This window comes from Microdochium trichocladiopsis (assembly GCF_020744255.1).
Source record: "Microdochium trichocladiopsis strain MPI-CAGE-CH-0230 chromosome Unknown B0I36scaffold_10, whole genome shotgun sequence".
Taxonomy (NCBI): Eukaryota; Fungi; Ascomycota; class Sordariomycetes; order Xylariales; family Microdochiaceae; genus Microdochium; species Microdochium trichocladiopsis.
The window spans coordinates 1,597,030-1,619,961 of NW_025763553.1; the positions used below are offsets into that span (position 1 = coordinate 1,597,030).

The 22,932-nt window shown below is 56.9% G+C and overlaps 6 protein-coding genes across 6 annotated transcripts; 4 read left to right on the forward strand and 2 right to left on the reverse strand.

Moving 5' to 3' along the window:
- Positions 1-2,229: 2,229 nt before the first annotated feature.
- Positions 2,230-3,388, forward strand: B0I36DRAFT_435081 (uncharacterized protein; the record flags this gene model as incomplete). Its single annotated transcript, XM_046162745.1, has 2 exons — positions 2,230-2,790; positions 3,353-3,388. The coding sequence occupies exons 1-2, from the start codon at positions 2,371-2,373 to the stop codon at positions 3,386-3,388; spliced, it is 456 nt and encodes a 151-aa protein (XP_046007406.1). The 5' UTR covers positions 2,230-2,370.
- Positions 3,389-3,796: 408 nt separating this feature from the next.
- On the reverse strand, positions 3,797-5,123 carry B0I36DRAFT_29989 (uncharacterized protein). The gene has a single exon (XM_046151992.1). The coding sequence runs from the start codon at positions 4,757-4,759 to the stop codon at positions 4,061-4,063; it is 699 nt and encodes a 232-aa protein (XP_046007407.1). The 5' UTR covers positions 4,760-5,123; the 3' UTR covers positions 3,797-4,060.
- A 5,379-nt stretch (positions 5,124-10,502) lies between these two features.
- On the forward strand, positions 10,503-11,703 carry B0I36DRAFT_30010 (RGS domain-containing protein). The gene has a single exon (XM_046152007.1). It carries the CDS (start codon positions 10,591-10,593, stop codon positions 11,620-11,622), a length of 1,032 nt encoding a protein of 343 aa, XP_046007408.1. The 5' UTR covers positions 10,503-10,590; the 3' UTR covers positions 11,623-11,703.
- A 390-nt stretch (positions 11,704-12,093) lies between these two features.
- On the forward strand, positions 12,094-12,843 carry B0I36DRAFT_30018 (uncharacterized protein). The gene is made up of 2 exons (XM_046152010.1): positions 12,094-12,675; positions 12,747-12,843. Exons 1-2 carry the CDS (start codon positions 12,221-12,223, stop codon positions 12,796-12,798), a joined length of 507 nt encoding a protein of 168 aa, XP_046007409.1. The 5' UTR covers positions 12,094-12,220; the 3' UTR covers positions 12,799-12,843.
- Positions 12,844-14,471: 1,628 nt separating this feature from the next.
- On the reverse strand, positions 14,472-15,000 carry B0I36DRAFT_334024 (uncharacterized protein). Its single transcript, XM_046155293.1, has one exon. The coding sequence runs from the start codon at positions 14,764-14,766 to the stop codon at positions 14,527-14,529; it is 240 nt and encodes a 79-aa protein (XP_046007410.1). The 5' UTR covers positions 14,767-15,000; the 3' UTR covers positions 14,472-14,526.
- Positions 15,001-18,996: 3,996 nt separating this feature from the next.
- Positions 18,997-21,813, forward strand: B0I36DRAFT_435083 (uncharacterized protein). Its single transcript, XM_046162746.1, has 2 exons — positions 18,997-19,888; positions 19,971-21,813. The coding sequence occupies exons 1-2, from the start codon at positions 19,223-19,225 to the stop codon at positions 21,468-21,470; spliced, it is 2,166 nt and encodes a 721-aa protein (XP_046007411.1). The 5' UTR covers positions 18,997-19,222; the 3' UTR covers positions 21,471-21,813.
- The last annotated feature ends 1,119 nt before the right edge of the window (positions 21,814-22,932 follow it).

The window sequence follows — 22,932 nt, forward strand, 5'->3', positions numbered from 1 at the left end:
AAAGCGGTTCCTGGCATGCCTCTGGGGCATGTATGATGGTACTGTTAAGAAGCGCGCCGTTGCAGAATCACGCAGGTCGAGTCATGTCCCACAGCGCCGTTGGCCTCCAGGCACGTACGCACGCAGGGTCCTTCTCTTTTTTTTTTTCGCCTCCCTCAGCTCACCGAGAAACACCTAGCCCACACCACTTCGGGGGCTCCCGTCCGATGAACCGTCAGCTGCTCCGGCATGTTTTGTTGCCTGGCCTGACTTGGGACGGACGCGTGGCCAAGCAAGTCCTAGTCAAGTACGGTAGTGGCACACGTCAGGGGCTTTTGGTCTCGGCCGCGGGTGAGCGGGATCTCGGTCCCTTAGAAGAATTTCTTGCAGATGGGCACGAACGATTCCGAGGGCACAATAGGAAAAGGTGGGTTTCCGGTTGTCGTTGTTGGCGGTTCCTTGTTGCGGACGGAAAAGAGATGTTTGTTTGTTCCAAGATTGGGTTTGTGTAGAGACCAAGCCGCCCGGCGTGACCGGCTGGGCCAGCTGGGGTGGTGCGGCAGGCCGGGGTGCCGGGACCGGCGGCGGCGGGCAGCAGGCGAGGGCAGGAGAGCGAGGTGCAGAAACCTTGGAGGTTTGCATTCTAGAAGGATTCTCGAAGTGTTCTGGGGCCATGCCGGAACCGGCTAGCCCGTGGCGCGCCAGAGGCCAATCAGCACCGGCTCGCCACGCACAGTGCCGCGCACCGTCTTTTGTCCCCGCTTGTGAGTAGTCACACGAGCGAATCGCCACCAGTGTCTAAGCCGCGCAAGCCTTCTGGGCGGACCCTTTGGGACAGGGGGGCGTGGGTGGGCTGGCTGATAGCCCTGTTGTTGTCGAACGAGGCAGGGCTGCCAGGGGTGTGATTGGGCGACCTGGCCAGGTCGTGGCAGCGACAAGAGGTACAAGGCCCTCTTGTACTGCTGGCCACCCTCACCTTGAAGCCGCTACTGCAGCAAGCCCGAGGCGGCAGAGGACACGGAGGGGGGGTCACCAGGGTGCGCCCACAGAAGGGGGGCGACTCGAGGAGAGCGTACTGTACAATGCGAGCAAGCCACCAAACATCAAGGCAACCAGTCCAGCCCTTGGTGGTGGTGGTGGTGGTGGTGTGTAGCCGCAACGCCTCCTCCATCTACGGAATACGGAAATGCAATGGTGGATGAATGTGATTGTTTGCCCGGGGAGGGGCACAGCGCACCACTACGGCAGCCTGGCGGGTCGCAACTGATCAATGACAGAGTACCCCCTTCCACGAGCGACAACGGGAAAGCGGGTGTGCAATGTGCAACGTGCAATGTGGGACGCGGGCAATATGCTGTGTCTTGTTACGCGAAACACTCCGAGTCCCACAGCCGCCGAGTTGCCAGCTGTGTGAATTGCCAACGGGCGCAACTGTGCACTGCTCAACAACAACGACAATAGCAAACAACAACGTGTGGCATTTGCGTTTGCATCTCGTGCTTATGACGTTGTCTGCCTGCAGGACGTGTGTGAGACGCTAATAGCGGTGCCGTGACGCTGCTTTGGCGCGGCTTCCAGAACGTCTCCGTGCCACTTCACGGGGCCCATGACGATGGCCGACAGTCACCATCATCCATGGGGCCTCGAGGCTCACGAGGTACGCCTTGCCTGCCTGCCTGCCTGCCTTGCCTGCCTGCTGCAACCCCTCCTGATGCACCGTGATGTGCCTCCTGCCTCTGTGTGTGTGCATGCGGAGAGGGACGTTCCATCTCGCCCCCCCCCTCTCGAAATCCCCGATCATGCCGGCGTGCAAGGCGTGCAGGATCAGCATATTGCCCAGCCTCTATTGCGTCTCGTGCGTCTGGCGTGTGTAGCACAGGCAGGGGTGGTCAACACCCACCTCGGCGCCCTTCCAACGGCGCCGGGCCACAGTCGCCGAGCACACCTGCTCCCAATTACTGCGACACAGTGCTGTCCAATGCCGTAATGATGCATACAAGCCCGTCAGCAGCAGCAGTAAGGGCCACCCCTGGCCTGGCTGCTGCTGCTGCTGCTGCTGCTGCTGCTGCTGCACCATGCGAGGAGAAGGACAAGAAGGACAAGCAAGGACAAGCATGCTTGCCTCTCGCCGTTCCAGCCAGCCTGCCATCACTGCATGCCAGCCAGGGTGTTGTTGTTGTGGGTGCTGGTGCCTCCCTCTTTGTTCTCTCTTTCCTTTCCCCTCATCTCATTGTCTCCGGCCTGGGGCGTGCGGGGTGCATGGTTGTCACCTTTCGGCACTCAAACACGAGAGTAACCCCCCCGTTCGTACGTGGTGAGAGCCGTCGCTAGGCCGTCACCCAAGCCACTGCTCCATCTCGCCGCCGCACCGTGCAAGCCGGGACATTAATTATGAGGAAACTGCATCATCACAAGCGAAGGCCAACGTTGGCAAAGACAAGAAGAAGAAGGCGCCGTGGTATCGGCACCAAGCTTCCTAGCGCAGCCTCGTCCGTTGGCAATGACAACCAACCCGCGCCCTTCCACGACTCCAAGAACTCCCAGGACACGGCCCAGCCGCTCCGAGGGGCTGGCTGGCTGGCCACAGGACTAAGCGACGACCGTCCTAACATCTCCTCGGAGGATTATACCACGCCCTCCTCTGGGTGCCTCACAGTAGTCTCAAAACCCCCCGATCCCCAAGCGACAAGCCTGTCTGGCTCGCATTCCACGGCGTGCACACAGACACAGACACAGACACACCAAAACACAAACACGTTTCCGCAGCCAGCCAGCTCCTGCAACTCTGCCCAGATGCCCAGAGGCGTGTGTGTATGTATGTATGTGTTTGTTTGTGTGTGTTGTGTATGTGCATATGTGCTATCGGTCATGCCACATGCAACGATAGACTTTGGCGCTAGAATCGGTGCTTCGCTCTTTCGCCTTTTCTCCACATGCCCCCCCCCCCCCCCCCAATCTCCTCTCCGTCCCCAATGGTTGGAAGAGGACTTCTGGCGTGTTTGCGATCCGAGCCATGCTAGCTAGCTGTTAGCTACATGCAATGGCCTCAATGGTTAGCGGGCGGGACGGAAAGAGGCCAATCATCTCCATGGACGGTGGCAGGCACTCTCCCGTGGACGGAGGGTCTGATTGGCCGGTGCCGGGGGCTAGAAGAGGGGGTTTTCCGCTGTCGTTGGCCCCTGGGCCAGCCGAACTGCCCAGCCCATGCGCAACGACGTAAGAGTTCTTGATATCATCCCCTCCCCAATGATGCAAGCTATGTTATGTCCTGTGTCAGGGGGCGGACTCTTTCCCTAGAACAGGCACAATCAAATTACTGTACGTTTTTTTTTTTTTTGGGGGGGGGGGGGGGTTTGACTTCGATGGTGTCTAGTTCTGCCGCGGTCAAAGAAGTGGCTTGCACGGCTAAGCGTCCGAGTGGCGAATGGCCTTGCCATTGTGACTTGCTAAGTAAGGTAAGCATAAACCCGGAGAGGTCAAGGACAAAGCGAGACTTTTCTTTGTCTTGCTGCGCGCGCGCGCTCCCGTCACACCCTACGGAAGTGCCATGCATCTCATGGGACTGGCGCGTTGGAGATATGATGATTAGATGAATCCCGGACGCCGGCGATCCATCTCATGTCTCTGATTCAAGGAACTTTTATCATGCCATTGAGATGCTGAAGAGCAAGATGTGGTTCCGTACGCCATACAGATAAAGCAAACGTGCAGCAGCAGCAGCAGCGTTGGCGTCTACCAAGCACACCCAAAAGACCCTTCCCTTTACTACCATCACAGAGCCGTCATGGACCGTTCGCCGCGGCTTGTGTGATTACACCACATCACATCAGAACAATGCCAGCCGGCGTTCTTCGTTGCGGACCTTGGGCCCTGTAGACTTAAAAGGGTAAGCGATCGCCAGCAACCCAGGGGTTCCCATTTTTAGGTCTGAGCACCCACCATCCAAACACCTGTCAACTGCAGCCGACTCCAACCAGCCAAAGTCTCCTCTTCTGCTAGAGGTTCCCCCTCCCCTCTCCGCACCCCCCTGTCCCTGAGCAGCAAATGCTCACTCACCCACCAGGCGTGCCGTGATTGAGTACTAGCTAGCTAGCGTAGCGTGCAAGAGAAGGGCGGAGTTTTGTGGACCGAGACGCGCCCGCCCTGCCTGCCACGGGACCTGCCGGATCTGCTTGGCCGTCAGTTTACCTTTTTTTGATATCTGTTTGTTCTTCCCTTTGGGCTCTTCTCTGAATCTGGTCCAGGGCATGAACACAGCATCAGCACACAGCGAATCTCCAGCATTTAAGCATGGATGCGTTTGTGTGGGCGCGCGCGGGTGCGTGGTCGCTTTCCCCCCCCCCCCCCCCCCCCCACATCCGTCAGGGCGGGTGAGACGAAACACCTGACGCTGAGCCTCGGAGTATTCCGTTTCTGGCTGCTGCACAAACCCATGTCTCGCTGAATAACCTATCGCACAGAGGACAGACGAATTGATTGATAGAGAGAGAGAGAGACCTGTCTCAGATGCGTGGTGGGCGGATTTAGCAGCAGCTGTCAACCGAGTCTGACTGGCGCGCGCGGGGGCGCAGGTATGGGGCGCCTTGGCTGGTGCCGACCTTTTGCTCAACTGGGCCGAGTGGTGAGTGCATGCACGGAGGCATATGACGTGCCGAGATGAGACACTTGGGTGAAGAAATGACATCGTCGGTGGCGAGAGAGAGAGAGCGAGTGACTTGCAGGGGAGCGAAGGGAAGGATGAAAGCCCTCTCCCCCCCCCCCCCCTTCCCAGCCGAGACATGCAATGCTGAGACAGGTGCACACGTGTAACTGCATTCTCGCAGCTTAGGCTTCATGTAGTCCTAGACATTAGAAAAGAACGGCGCAAGCCCCAGCGAGAAACTATGCTTGAGTACACCACTATTTTCCACGATTAGCGTGGGGGACGGCTCAAAAAAACCAATCCGTCTCAGCAATTGCTAACTTTCACTGTGTTAACGTGGACTTGTTCGTCCCGGCCTTCCGAGACATCCAAGCCGTTTCGAGACTCCTTCTGGAAGAATTGCTCAGGTTGCTTGTGCGTGTTTGGTTGGGGATTGAGACACATAACAGGTCATGCGAATGAGCCCTGCTGTTGAGTTTCAGTTCTATGTCCAAGTCACAGCCCGCTACGCAGGGGCACCACACGCTGCACCTCGTACAGAGAGAGCAGTCACACAGTAATTGTTTGAGTGCTGACGGCTTACATTTTCCGCGGGCGCGCCTTCTGTCCGTACACAACGTACATAACACATTCAAGAGTCCCGACGGGGGGCGGCTCTGCACTTGACTCGGACTGCGCGCGACCTGAAGCATTTCCCGTTCGGCATAATTTCAATCGTGGAGATATAGCATTAAAGAGCCCTTGAAAGGTGGCTCCTCTTGTTCGTCGTTGGAAACTTGCGATTGGTCTCGCCCCCACGAAGACGACGACGACAACGACGTCGGCAGCATGAGCTTCAGGGCGGGCACGACAGGCAGGCACCCCCAGCAAGTCTTCAGGTCTCCCCCCAGCCTATATCTTCGTTGTCCATGGCGTGCCTGGGACCCTTGCATTCCGGGCAGGGGCATGATCGGGGATAAACATCTACTTTAGGCGTTGGGCCACCGACCCTGAATCACCATAGAAGAGTAAGAAAAGCCCTGCAGATGCTCCCCGACGCAGGCCGCGAAAGACTGGCTGGCCGCAGAAGAGTTTCGTTGTGCGCCTGCATGGAGAAAGCAACAAAGAATAAGCAACCACGTCTGGGGCCGGTGAAGAAGGGGAATGAGACCCAGTTACGACATTGGCTGGGCTGGTTCCTCTGCGTTGTCGTGCGTCGAGGGGGGCGCGTGCCCTGCCGTCAATCGCCCTCCCCCGAGGCCAATCGTTTTGCGATTCCTTGGACGGAGCTTGCCAAAAGGAACTACTGCCTGCAACCATGATCCCAACCTGTGCCGGATTTACGCAAAACAAGCTTAAAAAGACTCGCTCGAAAGACCCCTCCTCCTCCTTCTCTCCAAAGCCCTACGTGGCCGCGCGGAAGTGGACTCTCTCAGGTGTGTATGTGTTTCTCGCAGTGGGCCGTCCTTCCTTCTTCCGCTTTGACCTCGTCTCCTTCCAAGGTTGCTCCGCCCAAGTGCCGCGCACGTCCTGCATGATGAAACTCCGTTTGGCCACGGCTCTGTCTCCCCGTCGCCCGCTCCCAGCCCACGGGAGCAGCGGGTGCAAGGGTGCGTACAGTAGCAGCTGTCCGTAGGAGCCATTCGCTGCATGGCGTCCTGCAAGGGCGCATTCCGGTGACAACTTTTTTTTTTTTTTTTTCCTTTCTTCCTCAGATTGATTACTCCGTTAGGCTGAGAATGAAGAAGTGGCATGGGTGGATGGGCTTCAAAACGGGTGCGCAGAGACATGCTGATCTTTGCTTCCCCCGTCGATAGCGCGGGTTTTCTTTCGGGTCACACAGGGCACATGGGCCTCCCGATATGAATACCTTCCCTGTCTGACTAGAGTTGTGGCCGCCGATCACTTCAGAAAATCCATAATGTCCGTGCTGCAGAAGTCACACAAGCCGATGCTCTCTCTTGAAGGCTCTCCGCCGCCGCCAAGCAAGAGCTCGGGGGTGGCGGAGAAGCCCCAGGACAAAAGCAGTTTGGAAACTAAGGTACGTACATGATTGATGGGCTTCAGTTGTGGCTCCTCGTCACAAAGATCATCCACCCAAAACCTCAAGGGGTTTTCATCATAGGGATACACACACACACGTGCACACACTACTGAATCAGTGCGCCGGCCCCAATTTGGCGCCGCCGTTGGTGCTATGCCTTTTCCAAGCAGGAGCGCGTTGCCGATCATCTTCTTCTCCTACCAGTCCACTGGACAAGAGAGCCGAGTCTCTCTCTCTCTGTCTTTGCACAGCCCTCCCAAAGCTGTATCCGCCACGCACGCTCGCGCGCTACCACTGCTGCGAGGGTCCGTCCTGCGCGCCCCAAGAGAGATCTTGGCGGAGGGAGGAGGAGTGAAGAGGAGAGGATTACTGATGTGAATGACGCCAGGGCGCGCCGCGCTACCACCGGTGCGGTTATCGTATTGCACTACTGTAACTAATTACTCCGGTAGACCACGCCCAGCTTTATTCGGGCTCAGGAGAGCAGAAAAGGCCGCTATGCGCTCTCGGCAGTCGTTGCCCTGATGACGTTTGTGCGCATGAGGCCGAAATCTTTAATTTTAACCACAAGAAAGAAACTTTGGCGGCTCTGGGGAATGGGGCAGGCAAGCGTGATCATTAGTACATACCATTGCCTATGACTCGCCCGGTGGTGATATGGTGCCAGTCCTCGTCCCACCTTGGGCGGCGGGATGTGAGCATAAGGCCAGTCAGTCCCCTTGCTTGGAGACAAGAGAACGTTTGTGTGGTGGAGTCACAGAGTGGCACGGCATTAATCTCCGAGCAGGCGTTGCCGGAGGTGTGTAACGCAATCCTGGGCGAGCAACACACCATGGACGCCAATGGGCCAATGGGGTAGGCCCAGCCAGCATCCATCATCACGAGTGAGAGATAGTCGCTGCTGGGAAATTGTGCGACGTGGCGGAGGTGCATCTCCTCCTTGTGCATGCATGGGGGGGGGGGGGAGGACCATGAGCAAAGTGCGGGGTTGCAAGGGCAGGCGGCCGGCAGATAAGGACGTCGGGGGGGGACAGACCCACTCCCTCCCACTCTGTGACCACGGTTGGTGGGTACGAACATGGCCGTGATGCCATCCCTGAATGGATGTCCTCAAGGGACCGTTGTCTGGCAGTCTCGTTCATTCATTCATCGGTGCTGTAATGAGAGACTTGAGGATGCGACATCATCATCATCATCATCATCATCATCATCATCATCATCATCATCATCATCATCATCATACACTATGAGGTGTTGCGCATTCAAGCCACTGCCCCCCGATGTCTGGATGATGGTGGTTGGTGATGTGCGCATCTTCGTCGACGACACGGGTCCCTACGCCGGTAGGTCGTCCACCAACTCCGGGAATACTATGGCAACACCGAACTTCGCAGCAAGCGCAGCTGGAAGAGGTGGGATTTGTAAGCCCTCAAAACTGCGGCTGTCTCCTCCTGCACGACCCCAGACGCCTGGGCCAATGGCGACGACCGCCTTAATCAAGGTTAAGACAATGCTGGCGCTGGTCCAGCAGCTGCGAGATCGCCGTTCGCTGAGGAGCAAGAGTCAGGTACCTGGCTGATCGTTGTGGGCAATGCTGACCAAGGGCGGAGATTGTCAGACGCAGCGGCGTCCCTGCGACGACATTCCATAGTATGAGCGAAGCTTAGCATGCATGGCCGGCCTCGGGCCTTATCACGGGCAGAGTTGATAGGCCCTGCAGGGGTTGATCGGTGCAACCCCTTCTCTCGGCAAGTTCCTTGGGGATTGGGGGACCTCCTGGGCACATTCCAGGGTGCACATCAGAGTTCAAGGTCAGCACCAGTGGCAGGCAATTCCAAGCCAGCCCAGCCCCAGCTGGGGTGACTCGGCGTGGGAGCCGGACTGCGTGGCAAAGAGAGCGAGCTCCGGCCAGGACGATCATGTGTCGTCGAGGACTACAGCCGTCTAGACGCCTCGTTGGCTCATCTGCCATGGCATGCATAGGCCAGCAAACGAAGCCAGCCGAGTACGTTTAGAAGCCCGGGCTGCATGTTGACTGGCACAGAATGTCGCAGACGGGATGCCGGGTCCGGCATTGGGCCCGGCTGGCTGGATCAGACCTGACTTTGGGCTGTGTTACACGGCGCTGAGCTCGCCCGACTTGGAATTAGCTTCCATGCCGCGTGTCGCGATCCATGGACTCGTGCCTGCCGCTTGGTGTTTGCCGACGACAATCACGTGATGCAACTTGCTGGGCGCAATTCTGAACCAAATGCCCATTGCTTTGCTTGCGCATGCGCAATTGCGATCCTGCCCACCCTGGGCCGGACATTGACTACTGGGAAACAGGCGTGCCGGACTTGTCCCCAAGCCCGAGCTGGCTGTGGCCTGCAGCACGGCCAGCAGCACGGCGAGCAGTACGGGGATGTGGACACTCGTCGTCTGGCGGGCCAGGGCGGCCTTTAGGCGCGCATCGGGTCAACAACCAGTGACACAGCGGCAGCGCGCAAGGCCCGTGCGTAGGCCCTTTGCGGTTGCGCTGACACCATTCGTTGATCTAGGTTGGGTGCGTGGAGAGGGCATGGGATTGACGAGTTGCTGGCGTGGCATCGCAAAACAATCACGGCCCAGTCACTGGTCTCTCTCCCCAACGAGCAACTGCCGGATGCGCAAACCCAAAGCCACGAGGCTGGGTCCAGAACCTGACGATAGGAGCCGTGATCCGAAGGGCTGCTGTCGTCAAGTTGCGTTGATTGTTTGATTGATTGAGTGATTGTCTGCCTGCTGGCACATCAGAGTTGCGTGGTGGACGAGACGCTGGGCCCAGGCAGTCAGAGGCTTGGGCTGCGAGGGCCTTTCGAGAAGGAACCCACCTGTTGAATCAGGCAAGGCGGCAAACGGGGGCTTCCAGGTTCGCCGTGGAAGCCGGGGCGGAACCTCTTGGAACTTTGTGCCCAAGTACCTTCTGCCGCTGGCTTCTAGACGCACCCGCCTGCAGGCCAAGGGGAGGGGGGCAGGACAGGGGGCCACGCATGGGCAGGGGCATAGGAGCCTTGTCCAGCGAGCCCACTCCGACTGGCCCCTGCCTGGGCACTGTGCGTGCTGCCCACTGGCCCGGGGGCACTCTGTGGCCTGTCCGCTTGGTCGACATGGGCCTGCCCCCACTGCGCGCTCGCCGGCCCTGCAAAGGTCCGCGCCATCCCTGTTTCGGCCTGGCGCGCCCAGCGCCCCACCTGCCTGGTTTCTGCAGATGTCATCCCCCCCCCTTCCAGATGCGCGTGCATCCAAGTGTCTTACCCGCTGGTGGGCCCTGCTCGTGCTAGGTAGCGCTAGTCGAAACTGCCCACTGCTCATGCGCAGCCACTCTTTTCGCCTGTGCTGTCTGCCGGTGGGTGGTGCTGGTGGTGGTGCTGTACCATGTACCACCCTGGGGCCGCCGCGATAGACTACTCGCCTGTCCGCACCTCCTGCTTCTTCCACTCTTCCCGCCCTATGACTTGCTCCTCTTCGACCTCATCCTGCTTCTTCCTTCGCACCAACCAAGCTGCTTACCTTCTCGACCACCACAGCGACGACGACAATCTCGACTGTACTACCACCGTCTGCGAGCAGACCGCCATACATCCACACGCACATACACACTCGCGCACCACATTGCTTGCTTGTCCCAGAGACTGGTCTCGACTCTTCACTGTTGCACACAGACACACACATACACATCTTTCGTGCACCCCGGACTCTCTACTCTTGTATCGACCCGGCCTTCTTTCACTCGGGCACCAGCCACTTGATCAAACCACTGCAACAGACAGATCTTCAACACTCGCTTACCTAGTTCAACCGCAACAAGCCATTCTGTCAAGCGATTGTGTCTCGAGACTTCTATGGCGCAATAACATCATAGGGAGCTCATCCCATACTCTAACACCCCAAAAACACTCAGCATTTATACTGCCTTGGGGCCATTATGGGATTGTCTAGCCTCCGTGAGACCTCGTCTACTTTCTTCTCTTCCTCGAGAAGAGCCGCCTCGCCCCCAACTTCCGTCTCCAGCCAGTCCTCCGACATGCACTCCGCCATGAACCTCTCTACAGGTTCAACATCCTCTCGAGGGTCGAGCATGTTCATTCCCCGCGTCGACTCGCCAACAATCAAAGCTCCTTCTCTCGCCGAGATTCTCGCCAACACCGCCCAGGCGCCATGGACACTGAGCGCCTTCATGGCCTACCTCTCGCAAAACCACTGCATGGAAACCCTCGAGTTCATCCTCGATGCCGGCCGCTACCGCACGACGTACGAAGTCGCCAAGTCAGAGCCTGCAGATGCTTTGACCAGCCTGAACCACCTCTCCTCTCTTTGGGACAAGCTCATTGACGCTTACATCCTACCGTCTTCCCCTCGCGAGGTGAATCTGCCCGCATACATCCGTGACAGCCTTCTCCGGCAGAAGTGCCGCTCTACCGATGCGCCGCACCCTTCAAAGCTGGACGACGCCGTGAACATTGTTCACGAGCTCATGCAGGACTCGCTTTTGGTACCATTCGTCGAGTCCATGGTACCTGCCCTGGTCCAGTCTGCTTCTGCTGAGAATCTAAACGAGCAGAGACAGAGCCGGTCTATGCTTCGACACTCGCAGCTCAAGACCTCCGATGCGGACGGCGCGAGCCAGTCACCCAAGTCTACTTTTCTCCCCCTGTTCACCAGCATGCGCCGTGGTTCTCCTCGTCGGTCGTCCGCCGCCTCGATGGAAGTTGACGATGCTTTGTCGGAAGACACAGCAACACCTCAATCGGCAGTTGGTGCAGACATGATGACGCCGCCCACCACCCCACCTACCGCCGACTATGCCTTCCCCATCATTACCACCTCGGTCGCTACCCACTCCACATCTGCGTCTAGTAGCTGGAAGGATAAGATCAGGCTCGGCCTCGGTAAGAAGAACAAGACCGGACGTCGCCCCGCGCCTACCAGTGGCACCGCTGCCCCTGTGTCATTATGAAGGTCACAGGTTGCACCATCATCTGATCTTCCACACATGCCAGCTGATCCCACACCGTCAGCCGACGTAGTAGTATCCTCAGTGGATACGAGTCGCTCGCAGACATCTTGGGAAGACCCGCATCCGGGGCAAAAGCTAGCAATCACAGAGACGACATACTCATGTCGATCAAGTGGCGAGAAGATTACAGACGGTGCAACCGCAAAAGCGCGGTGCGCAAACGGCAGTGGCAGCGCCGGACGTGTCCGACGTGGATCGACCATTTCAAAACAACTAGCGATCCCTGCTCAGGTCCCAGAAGAGATGGAAGCAAAGGCATCGCCGCCCCCTCTATCGATCTCTGACAGCCCGAGCTCTCCTCCATCGCCTCCTGATGGACGTGCGGATGAGGCAGCAGCCATGGACGTGGATACAGACACCGAGACAGGCACAGACGGCGGGTTCGAGAGTGTCACATTCATCAAGAGCCTTCACAACAAGGACGAGCCACGGTTTACCGACTTTTCCAACTTCCTCGGCATTAACATGCCAGAAGACAGCGACAGCACGCTAACTGTCATCAACTCGGATCTGTACAGTCCTCTAAATAACGTCGAGGATGTGTACGGCTGGGATGCCGACTATGAAACCAAGATCAGATTCGGCATCACTGCGGATCGGGTTTGTGGCTGCGAGTGTCAGCATGCAAAGACCTTCGGGAGCAAGCGAAAGCTCCTGCACCGAGTCTTTGCGCTGCAGACCGGCCGCAGGCAAACACGGGAGTCCAGCTGTTGAAAGCGGACACACTCTCGCATCGCGAGCGAACACTTCTTCCCTCACCCGTCAACCATTAATTAATCAACTTCCACGCATCACTCGGCGTCAAATAACATTTGGCAGGCGGGTTTTCTGCATACTTCGGGGGCACACAAAAGGAATCACCAGGGCATGCATACACGACCGGAAACCAAAATCAAAGACGGGGACCTTTGTCAAAATTACCAAACATCATTTCAGGCACGGCGTTTCGGCAACTTCTTTGTTCGTTGTACATATTGTAGGGGAAGCGGTGGAGCATCTGAACAAGACTGTTCCGCCGGATTTTTGTCATGGGTTTGTATGCATACACACCATCATCACATCCGGCATTTGGGAGTTGAGCGAGCATTTTTTTTGAGTCGAGAGACGAGGACATGATAAAGCATCACGAGAGACATTGCATAGGAGTTTGTTGATTAATTGTCGCCCAGCGATCAACTGATAGCACAAAGAAGATACCCGTTCTCCTACTCCCATAAAACTTGGTTCATCTTCTGCTGCGTGTGATGAGAAGGCCACTTGTCGGCTCGATGACGATGCGTGTGACAGGAGAGCACTGGGCGTCCCATGTCATGAACACAGGTAGTGAATAAGTTGACGCTTAGACACCCAACGTGTTCGTTCGTAACGTGTTTCCACCCATTTCAAGAGCCGGCCGTCATTGGTCACGCCGCCCTGATGCTCCGACACCTTTGCTGCCACATGTTAACCGCAAGATGGCCTCGCCACGTATTGAGCTCGGCCTGGCCGCCTGCCCAACTTGTGACAGAAAGAAATCACACGCCAGTGGCGGCAGATAATCCGTTGGGCGGCCCTGTTCGTCCAGAAAACAAAGGACGTGAAAAGACTGTGGCGATCGATTATCGTCGTCGTCGTCGCTCCCTGGACACACCCCTCCTACCCGCGCGACGAGGCAAGGGGCGCGTTGCGGGACTTGAAACGTGAAAAGCACACACACACATACACACCCACACACTCACACATCTCTAATCAATGGCTTGTTGGTAGTGTATACTTTCAAAGCATGACCCAGATAGAGGATCTAAGGTTTTATCATGACGGCTGAAGCTATATCGTGTGGAGGGCTGCTGCGTGTGTGTGTGTGTGTGTGTGTCCAAACGTCATTCTGACTACCCTTGGCCGCCTCGTCTCTCTCTCTCTCCCCCTTCCCACTCCCTCCTCATCCAGCTCCTGTGAGAGGGAGAGGGAGGAGCACTGCATTGATTTGAGCACTGTGGGAAGGGATCAGGGGGCGATGGGGAGGTGAGGGGGAAGGGAGCCCGACTGGTGGAGTGTGTGATTCTTGATCTGGCCTTGTCCTCTTCCCCTCCTCCTCCTCCTCCTTCTTGTTCTTCCTCTCATCCCCCGATGGCTTACATCGTGGAGGGGGTGGATGGGAGATATTTCTCCTATCGAGGAGCTAAGGTGGGGAGGGAGGAAATGATTAGAAGGAGGAGGAGGAGGAGGAGGAGTAGGAGGAGGAGTAGGAGGAGGAAGGAGGGGGGGTGGCTGGCAACCCGGTATGACGGAGTTTCGGGGGAAGGCACCTCTGGCAATGTGGGAGCTTGTTTTTGTCTAGTGTACTCGAGGAGAGAGGAGCAGAGGGTGGGAGAGAGAGAGAGAGAGAGAGAGAGAGAGAGAGAGAGAGAGAGAGAGAGAGAGAGAGAGAGAGCGAGACACTCAAGCTTCTGTCAGCTGTCAGTTGAACTCTAGCAAATTCAGGCGTGGCTTGTCTCTCTCGGCCTTGGTGAGCTTCAGCTTGGCTTGCCTCGAACCTAGGGAGCATAACCAGGTTGCATTTGCCCCATCCCCGGGTGGCCGGGTGGGAAGCAACATCGCGCTCTACCCGTGTGCCTATGCCCCCGTCCAGCCGGAAACAAGGCTTCTTCAGGCGTCCGCTTTGCTGAATCACGGATAATGACGACGCTCGTCTCGAGAAAGTGCTACATGCTACCTTGGGTGTGCGTAGAGTGGGAAAGAGGTTTCCTGACAAATGGGGTACACACACATACACACACACACACACGCACGCACACGCACACACCACAGAGTGAGGCTTGCACACATACGCCATGTCAATCTCTATCTCTTGAAGGAGGGGCGGGCTTAGAGTTTCGGGCTCGTCTCTGTCAAGCCTAAATCCGCCGGGGGGTCTTCACCATCGCGCGCTTCCAGGTCCGGGCCTGGCAACAAACTCTGTTTCTTGCTTCTTTGGTTATCGGTAGTTGGCGCAAGCTTCTCCGCTGACTCCGCTGAAGGGGGAAGGCTGTCTTGCCTTGCTTGTCTAAGCATGTGTTGTTCTGGAAAAAGGAGTGGACCGTGATTACGCATCTTCCGTGTCTGCATTGGGGATGGTTAACTATCCGAAGCCGGCCGTGAGCAGAGAATGGAAAAGAACTTGGCTGTCTGTCTGTGCGTTGTGAGACATTCCAGAAGGAAAAGGGCGAATGGGCGAAAGCTTGATATCCGCGCCGCTCCACGTCATCATCGTGTTTCTGAAATTGGAAAAAGGAAAAAGGAAAAAGAAAAAGAAAAGAAGGAAAGTACGTAGGGCGGAAGCGATCTGAGACACAAATGACTCGAACTACCGAGCGAGTTGCTTGCCCCCACGGAGGTCGGCTTGATACATTCCAGAACCCAGTGGTTGCTTCCACATCAGGGTTTTGTTTCATATGGGGCGGCCACGGCTGATGTTCGTTAATGTTGTTGTTGGGGCTGCTTTGTTCATTTCTCGCGGGTTCTTGTTTTTCGTGTACCCAGCGTGCCTACTTTTGTGACACGCTCGGTGTTAGTTGTCGCTGGCTTCTCCGGACTTGAACATGGTGAGTTCGGGCAAGCTCGTTTCCTCTATCTGTTCCACCCTCTCCAGATCTCAAGCCTATACCTTGCTGCGGATGAAATAAAAGTAATATAAGAAACCGACCTTTCTGGCATGGCAGAGCCCGGAAGTGATCCGTCACGCTCACCAGTGGCGCTCCAATATTGATTAGTGTGCTCGGTAGATGAGTCCGATTCCGTCGCGAGCACGGCCTACCGTGCGAGGCCTTATGGCCTACCAGGCAAGCCCTCCTGCCGCCCGTGGTGGTGCCCTGGAGGCCAAGCCCGGATTCCGGCATCTCACCTGCGCCACCACGGAGGGGCGACGCGGGGGGGGGGGGGGGGGGGCGGGCGCCGGTGCCGCACGCCGATGGTAAATAAGGTGACGTTTCAAATGGGGAAGAAAGGCAATAAGTCAATCCGACAATTGCCACATAAGTCAAAGTCTACAGACCAGGACAATGTGCGTGCGAGTACACTCCAACCGCCACGTTAGAAAGCAACGCCCCGGGAGAACTTCCAGGCCAAGTACCAACTCTATCAAGCTCAAAGAGATGCAAAGTCAGCCGTCGGCAACGCTTCCCGAGTGTCAGATGCACATCAGGACCAAACGCTCCGCACACCCGTCGCCAGCGTCTCAGCCTTGGGCCCCCTTTCGCCAGGGCAGGCTTCCTCCGACGACACACTCCCCGTCTACACCATCGCAAAGGGAGACGTTCATCAGCGGCGCACAGCTTGCATGAAGACTTGCATGAAAGTCACCTAATTGACCAATCAGAATATCATAGCCCCGACGTCCACCTTCTCCCATGCGCCGTCTCAGATGATGCCGAATGCAGTTTGGCTCGACGTCCGAGTTCAAGGTTGCCACACCCACCCTCCGCCACGCTGCATGATGTTCTTGTCTTGGACAAGCTCCAAACTTTAAATAACCCTCTCGTGTCCCCTGCATTTCGTACCAAGATTTCGAAGCGGTTCTGTTTGTGCGGCAGATCAAACGCGGTGATTGGCCACTGTTAGCCGATATCGCTAGCGCCGCGTGCCGCGTGCCGTGTGCCGCGTGCCGGCGCTCGAGCTGTTTTGTTTCGGACCCCGGGAGCGGCGCTCCGGCTGTCCTGTCCGCCGCGCGGGAATAGAGACTTTGAATAATTGCAGAATCACTCGTGGTTGTCCGGGTGCGAGGACTTGCGGGGGCCTCGTGAAGAGTAGCAAAATGTAGGAAAAACACAAACGAAGAAAAGAAACAAAGAACAAACAGTATGACCAGCGAGACTGGGGACTTTGGGCCGGCAGGAACGTGGACCAACACGGCAGATGGACGGTGTTATGATGCAGTGTAACGTATCAAAACGTTGGCGGTGTGATTGTCTTTTGGGACGGAGCTGGGTGGCCGCTAGAATACTTGTGCTATGCAAAACCACCACCGTGGATACTACCCGTACATTTCTACCAGGACTGGCACTAGGCGTCGAACTTATAGGTCATCACTCACAGATGGTCCTGCCCTTGTTGATTTCGTGTAAGGTCGCCATTTTTAGTGTGTCGTAAAGGCGCCCGATCGCTCGTTGTAATTACCACAAAGCCCACCCGCGGCAGGTCTTCGTTTTCTCCCTCGGCGAGGTTGTGACACTGTTGGGGCTGTCCGCCTATAACATTCTTTCATGTTCGATTACGTCTCCCGTCACCAAGCCGGAGCATTTACTACCTGTCGCATCGGCTGTCGCATCGGCTGCCGCCTCTGGTGTGTGCAACGTGGGCAGGTGTTAACGTCACAAAGGAGAAGTGTCAAGGTGGTGGCGTTATCTGGCATAGGAGGATATATCTCGCTGTTCTGAACCGCTGCCGCGAGCTTTCGTTGTGTGCAAGGGCGGTCTGTGACTCGTGTGAAAGAAGTCTCTTTTTGTCCAATGCTCCCGGGGCCTATTTGATTGCCAAGTACACCAAAAGAACACACAGTGCTTGAAGAGTCTGAATGGCTGGTTGGCGGATCCCACATCCTCGAGGTCTATTACGTGGAGGTGACTACTCCCACGCTCTCTTAGCCGAGACTTTGCAAAGGGAACGTGTCCCATCTCTTTGGGTTGGCGATGGGGGTCTTAAGATTCGACAGGCACTTAGCACGGGTTTCGCTCGTAGGACCTGCTCACTGATGCTCTTGTAGATATCACAGTATCAATGCATTGTGGATGAGAGATTCCAGAGTGACTGCTGATGCTGATGGGCTCTGGTTCGCAATCCCTCTGAGACATATTCCAAAGCGAGGCGTGGGTATCCATCCTGATCGAGCAGCTGGCACCGCTGAGTTGGATTTTGCAGAGAGGAGCCTCTCGGGTCGGAGAGGCGTTGTGTATGCTGTTCTGAGATGAGGTTTTGATGGCCAAAGCTCGAAACAAGTATTATACCCTGACTTCGCAAATGCCTCAGACCATATTAGTTAAGTACGTTCAGCTCCAAGTTACCAATACTGAACGAACAGCCGGCGTTGTACAAGCTCAGGACTGGTGCGTGGACGTGATGTGATATACTGCCTCAGAACCGAGCCACCGCAGGGCATGGAAATTTTATTCATTCCACTGACATGCTGTGGACTTACTATGAACTTGGTAGGTAGGTATTCTGCAGAGCTTTGCGCGATGCAGTCATGTCTCGACTTTTCTCCCCCGGCCGAGTAGGTTACATGCCTGTGGTGTTCTGAAACGACAAGTGTTCTATAAGAGAGCATGGAGCACGAAGGGGAGCGGGACAGGGAATATCATCGTGCCCACCCGTTTGGCCTAGGCAGGCAGTGCCTCTGGGAGGCTGGAGATGGATGCGCAATGGAGACGAGCGTTGATGGTGGTTTCTACCGAGCAGCGTATTTCTATTCGAGGCCATCGCGTCACCTATTTCGAGCCTGCAAAAGCACAGGATGAACCCCCTGGAGCAGCTTGTTACAACATGGCCGGGTTCATAGTCCAATGCTCAGCATTTCTGGTATGGGCTTGTTCGTTATAGAGTGTCCTCCAAGTCCCAAAAGTTGGCAGCATCCACGACATGAAGCATAGGCCGCACAAGGATACAGACAAGAGCAGTGCCACCAACGTCTTTGGTCCGTAACAAGAGCACAGAAAACAGCTAGAAACCATGGGCGGCTCCATTGGGCAGGTAAGCATGAATAAGTAGTTGCGGGCCGCCCATGATGCGAAGACACGGCCCATGTACGGAACGTCCCCATGCAGTCACTGACCAGAGTTGATCTGACACGTCCACAGAGTTTAGGACTGGGTGTCTGTCAGGCCAAGATCTGGCTGGGATGAATCGTGGACATGCCGAGCCATTTTTCGAGTCTAAGGCGTCTTGTCCCTGGCATGCCTAGCCTGGCGTGTCGTCGTCCTAAGCTCGTGGGGCTAAGATGATGAAGCTGCACCCCTGGTGGCTCTCGGCAGTCTGGCCGGAGCTGACCGTCCCCCAAGCGGATGACGGGCAGGCTATGACGCGACAGTGGTGACGACCACCTGCTGAAGTGGAAGCTTCCAAGTGATAACCTGGCCTGGTTGGCAGCAGGGAGGGATCGGCTGAGGCTGGGGGCGTGGTTGGCTGGATAAGCGTTTTGAAGAAAGTCGCTGCCTGGCGTGGAGTGCGGGGAAGCAGCAGGCTGCTGCCCGGCCAGGCGGCCGGCGCTCGACTCCACCAGTCGGAGTTCGGAGCCGGGCCTGCACGTCAGCGCGCCCAGGACCCTCCCCGATCTCTTCTCCCTCGACCTGCTGCTCATCTCGGAGTGGGTGGAGAGCGTCGGCCCCGGGCTTCCTGCGTCAAACTCTCTTGCAACACCATCCGTCCGCCCATTGACTGTGTTTGCTGCTGCCTGGCTTGTCTTGGTCGAGGCAATTCGCGGCGCCTGCTCCTTTGCTCCTGCCGTTCCTGCCCCTGCCCAAGTGCTGCTGCCTTGGCCTGCCGCGCGTTGCGTGCCACGACACAACACCCCAACACACGACAAAACAACACCATGCCGTACGCGGACGACCTCTACTCGGGCCGCGACGGCCCAGACAGCGGCGACGACGGCGACGACCAGCACCTCTCGCCCTCGGACGGCTACTTTGCCGCGTCGTCGTCGGGCAGCCACGTCCCCCAGGTCATGGTCCAGGACCCGGACGTCGCCCGCCGCCACGCTGACGACGCCGCCGCAAAAGCCCGCGAAGCTGCCGCCCACCACCCGCCGCCCCCGTCGTCCACCTCGACGATACCTCGCTCCACCCTCATCCACGCACGCCCGCCCTCGGTATATTCAGATGCCCCTCCGGCCTACAGCCCCTCCGCCTCAACCCCCCTCTCCCCTACCACAAACCGCCAGGACAACGACGACAGCGACGACGCCGCCAGCCGCCACAGCATCCCCGCCAACTACAACACTTTTGGCCCTCCCTCCACCACCATGGGCTCTCCAAGGCACGCCGAGTACGATCCCCTGCTCGGCCGCAATCCCCAGAGCATGAGCGGCCGCCCGGCTGACGAGGAGGCCGGCACCTCGCCACCCTGGAAGCACAACTATCGTAGCATCCGCTCCCGCTTGCCAGCCTGGCTCAACTGGAAGGTTGTCCTTGGCGGCATCATCCTCCTCGCTATCGCCCTGGCATTTATAGCCACCCCCTTTTCCGGTGCCCAGGACAAGGCAAGTCAACTCCTCCACCCTCTTTCCAGCCCATACGGCCCATACGAGACTAGAAGCACCAACTAACATGTCGGCCCTACAGGAGAGCACGCTCAAGCCAGCTAAACCCATCGACTCAACGCCCGGAGAGCCTGGAGAAGGCCCGTCCGCTCCGGGCAACGCTCCGATCTTCTCACCAAGCTATTGCAGAGACGCCAAATTCCGCTTCGATGACCTACTGCTGCCCCTGGATGCCCACAGCGCCAAGGACATCACCTTCATCGAGGATCTCTACGATGGCGAAGGCAGATCTTCTGTATCAGTGTCCGGCTCAGTCACGATCCGCCAGGCCAAGGACGGCCAGAAGCCGGAGATGCGGATGCAGATGGTGACCGATTATGAGGACTTGCGCCTCAAGGTGGTCCTCGACAACTCAGCACAGCTCATGAAGATCAGCGTGCCGCGCAGGACTGACAGCGACTTCCCCCCCAGGCTGCCTTGCCTCGAGATCCGAACCACCATCTGGCTCCCGGCCGACGCCAAGGTCGGCAAGCTCAATGTCGATGTCATCAGTCTTGGCATCTACACGCTCGACGATCTCTCGCTGGAGCTCACCAACATGCTGACGCTGTCCAGCATCAGTGGTGACATAGGCTCTGGCATGTCGAGTATCGATCAGAGCTTGACGATGCCTTCAAGTTATGCCACCCCACCCAACGCTTACAAGCTCAACTCGCGAGTCGTCAAGGTTGGCACGACGAGCGGCAAAATAGGCGGCCACTACCCTCTCTACGACATCCTTGACCTGCACACCACTTCTGGCAATATCGACGTGAGCATCACACCCCATGAGATCCTCTCCTCGGCGCCCGAGTCCGCCGCCTTGACCATCCACACAACCTCGGGCAGCATCCACGCCGCGATGCCTATCCGCTCCACCAGCAACGTTCCAGACCGCGATTACGTGACCAGCATCAAGGGAGTTTCAGGCACCTTGCACCTCGACTTGATCCAGGGCTCGAAGACTGTCATCAAAACCACGTCTGGCGGCGTCGATCTCATCCTGCTGCCCGTAATCGATCTTGGCAGCCACTCCCCTTCGAGCCCGGCCACTCTTGAAACATCGACGACCAGCAGCCACCTGAACGTCGAAATCCTGGATCCAATCTGGTTCGGCAGCGCCAATACGATCCCTACAAGGGAGATCAAGCCGACTCCTTACGAGCCTGTCGGCGATGGCAGCCCTCTCAATTCGCTCCTCCCTCCTTCTGTTGGCGGAGACCTTGTGACCGCCATAGCGGGCAGCAGCACCGCCGCCAGGAAAAGCGGGAACTCCCAAAGCTTGAACCTCCTCAAAGCTACCCACAAGACAACCAGCGGAAGCATTGTGCTGCATTACCCGGAGGCCTGGCAGGGCGACTTGCACGCCGCCACGACGAGTGGGAGCATCAAAATCACCGGTAGGGACGTGCACAAGATTAGCGGCCACGACGGCTGGGTTGGCCACGACATTACCGTGCGGAAGGGGTCGAGTGGCAATGCGAGCAAGACTGAGGTGAGCACTTTGTCCGGGAGCGTGCAGGCATACCTTGGATTGGCTTAGTGCTGCCCCTGGCGACGATTGGAGCAGGAGAGCCCCTTGAGGAAGCATGATTGAGGAGATTTAAGGGTCAAATCATGGAGACCTATGAGCCGCAAAGAAAAAAGCGAAAGCGGGTATGGGCATGTCCCTCTGACACAGGTTGCATCCTGGGCCAAGGTTTCAGGACAAAGGGAAGATTTTTTTACGATCAAGGAGTCTTTGGAGATTTCGAGTTCAGAGCACACGCACACACATACGAATAATGTAGTACTACTGGGCTTTTTCTCTGTTCGGCCCATTTCTTATAGCGTTATACCGATATCACTCGCTTTTTATATGCATACAATGATGTGCAAATTTCCCGAAAGACCGAGGCTGGTTTGCTTTTCCTTTCAAATCCAACACGTGCTGCTTGCTGGTTTGAAATACAGAGTAGCGTTTGTGATAAATGCCCAGTGGGTGTTTGCGACTGAACATACCATAGTAGTAGTGACCCCAGAGGTGCAGTGCTCATTCATGGTTTAGTCACATCTTGCAGGGTGCGATGCTCTCACCAAGCACCTCCCCCCTCAAAGTCTCCTCGTCTGCATGTAAAAGAGACATCCACATTATTGAATGTCCAGCGATATACACGCGCAATGACGTGTTGTTTACACAATTTCATCAAAAAAACGAAGATGGGTTGTCAGCAAAACTTTGGAGTCTTCTCGCCAAGCGCTGTTCCGAGGCTTTCTTCAAAAAGAACTTGTTGGAACCATGAGCTGCGCAGTTCCCATGACTTGTCTACCGTCGGGGCATTTCACCATGTTGTATATTCGGCGTTGGACGGCGGGCTGAAGGATCGCACTTCTCTGTACTGCACTGCACTTGGCGCTGTTGATCCCTAAGTAGTTATAATAAGAGGGCGACAGGACCGCTCTCAAAGAAAGGCTCATGGGGAAGGTAGATTTCGGGGTTAGGGCAAGACTGGGTCGGCCGGGCAAGACAGGTCTAGGTCTGGGCCGGGTAAGGGTCTATCTAAGCTTTTGCTGGCAAAACGGCCGCGCGGAAGGCTAAAATGCGTGCGTGCGCAAGACCCCGAAGACATGGGAACAAAGGGGAGGAAGCGCACTGATTGAACCAAGAGGGTGGAGTGTGTGTGTGTGTGTGTGTGTATGTGGGCGTGGACCCCGATCGTGCACTTACTTACACCAGCACACACGGAGTAACAAGCTTTCAGGCTAGGAAGGTGTGAGGGTCGCCCGTTCCTTTTCTTAGCGTTGCTGTCTGGTGGCGATGCCACTTGCTTCTGGCTTTTGGCCCTCCGCCACTGCCACTGCTAGTTGTTGCTGCTGCTGCTGCAGCGGCGGCGGCGGCCAGCGGGGTTGTCCTGCTATCGTCAGTGGTTTCAAGGTCATTTAGCATTCTCCACCGGTTTACACCCTGTTCTTTTGCAGGAATTGGATGGAATCGGATGTTTCCAGGCACTTTGTCCAAAAGGGCC

Bases quoted from the DNA above. Each gene is read 5' to 3' on its own strand.
- B0I36DRAFT_334024 (XM_046155293.1), bottom strand. From the start codon at position 14,766: ATGCAGACACGGAAGATGCGTAATCACGGTCCACTCCTTTTTCCAGAA.
- B0I36DRAFT_29989 (XM_046151992.1), bottom strand. From the start codon at position 4,759: ATGTCTCGGCTGGGAAGGGGGGGGGGGGGGAGAGGGCTTTCATCCTTC.
- B0I36DRAFT_435083 (XM_046162746.1), top strand. From the start codon at position 19,223: ATGCCGTACGCGGACGACCTCTACTCGGGCCGCGACGGCCCAGACAGC. The intron at 19,889-19,970 runs GCAAGTCAACTC...TCGGCCCTACAG, and splicing joins TTTCCGGTGCCCAGGACAAG to GAGAGCACGCTCAAGCCAGC.
- B0I36DRAFT_30010 (XM_046152007.1), top strand. From the start codon at position 10,591: ATGGGATTGTCTAGCCTCCGTGAGACCTCGTCTACTTTCTTCTCTTCC.
- B0I36DRAFT_30018 (XM_046152010.1), top strand. From the start codon at position 12,221: ATGTGTACGGCTGGGATGCCGACTATGAAACCAAGATCAGATTCGGCA. The intron at 12,676-12,746 runs GCATCTGAACAA...TCATCACATCCG, and splicing joins ATTGTAGGGGAAGCGGTGGA to GCATTTGGGAGTTGAGCGAG.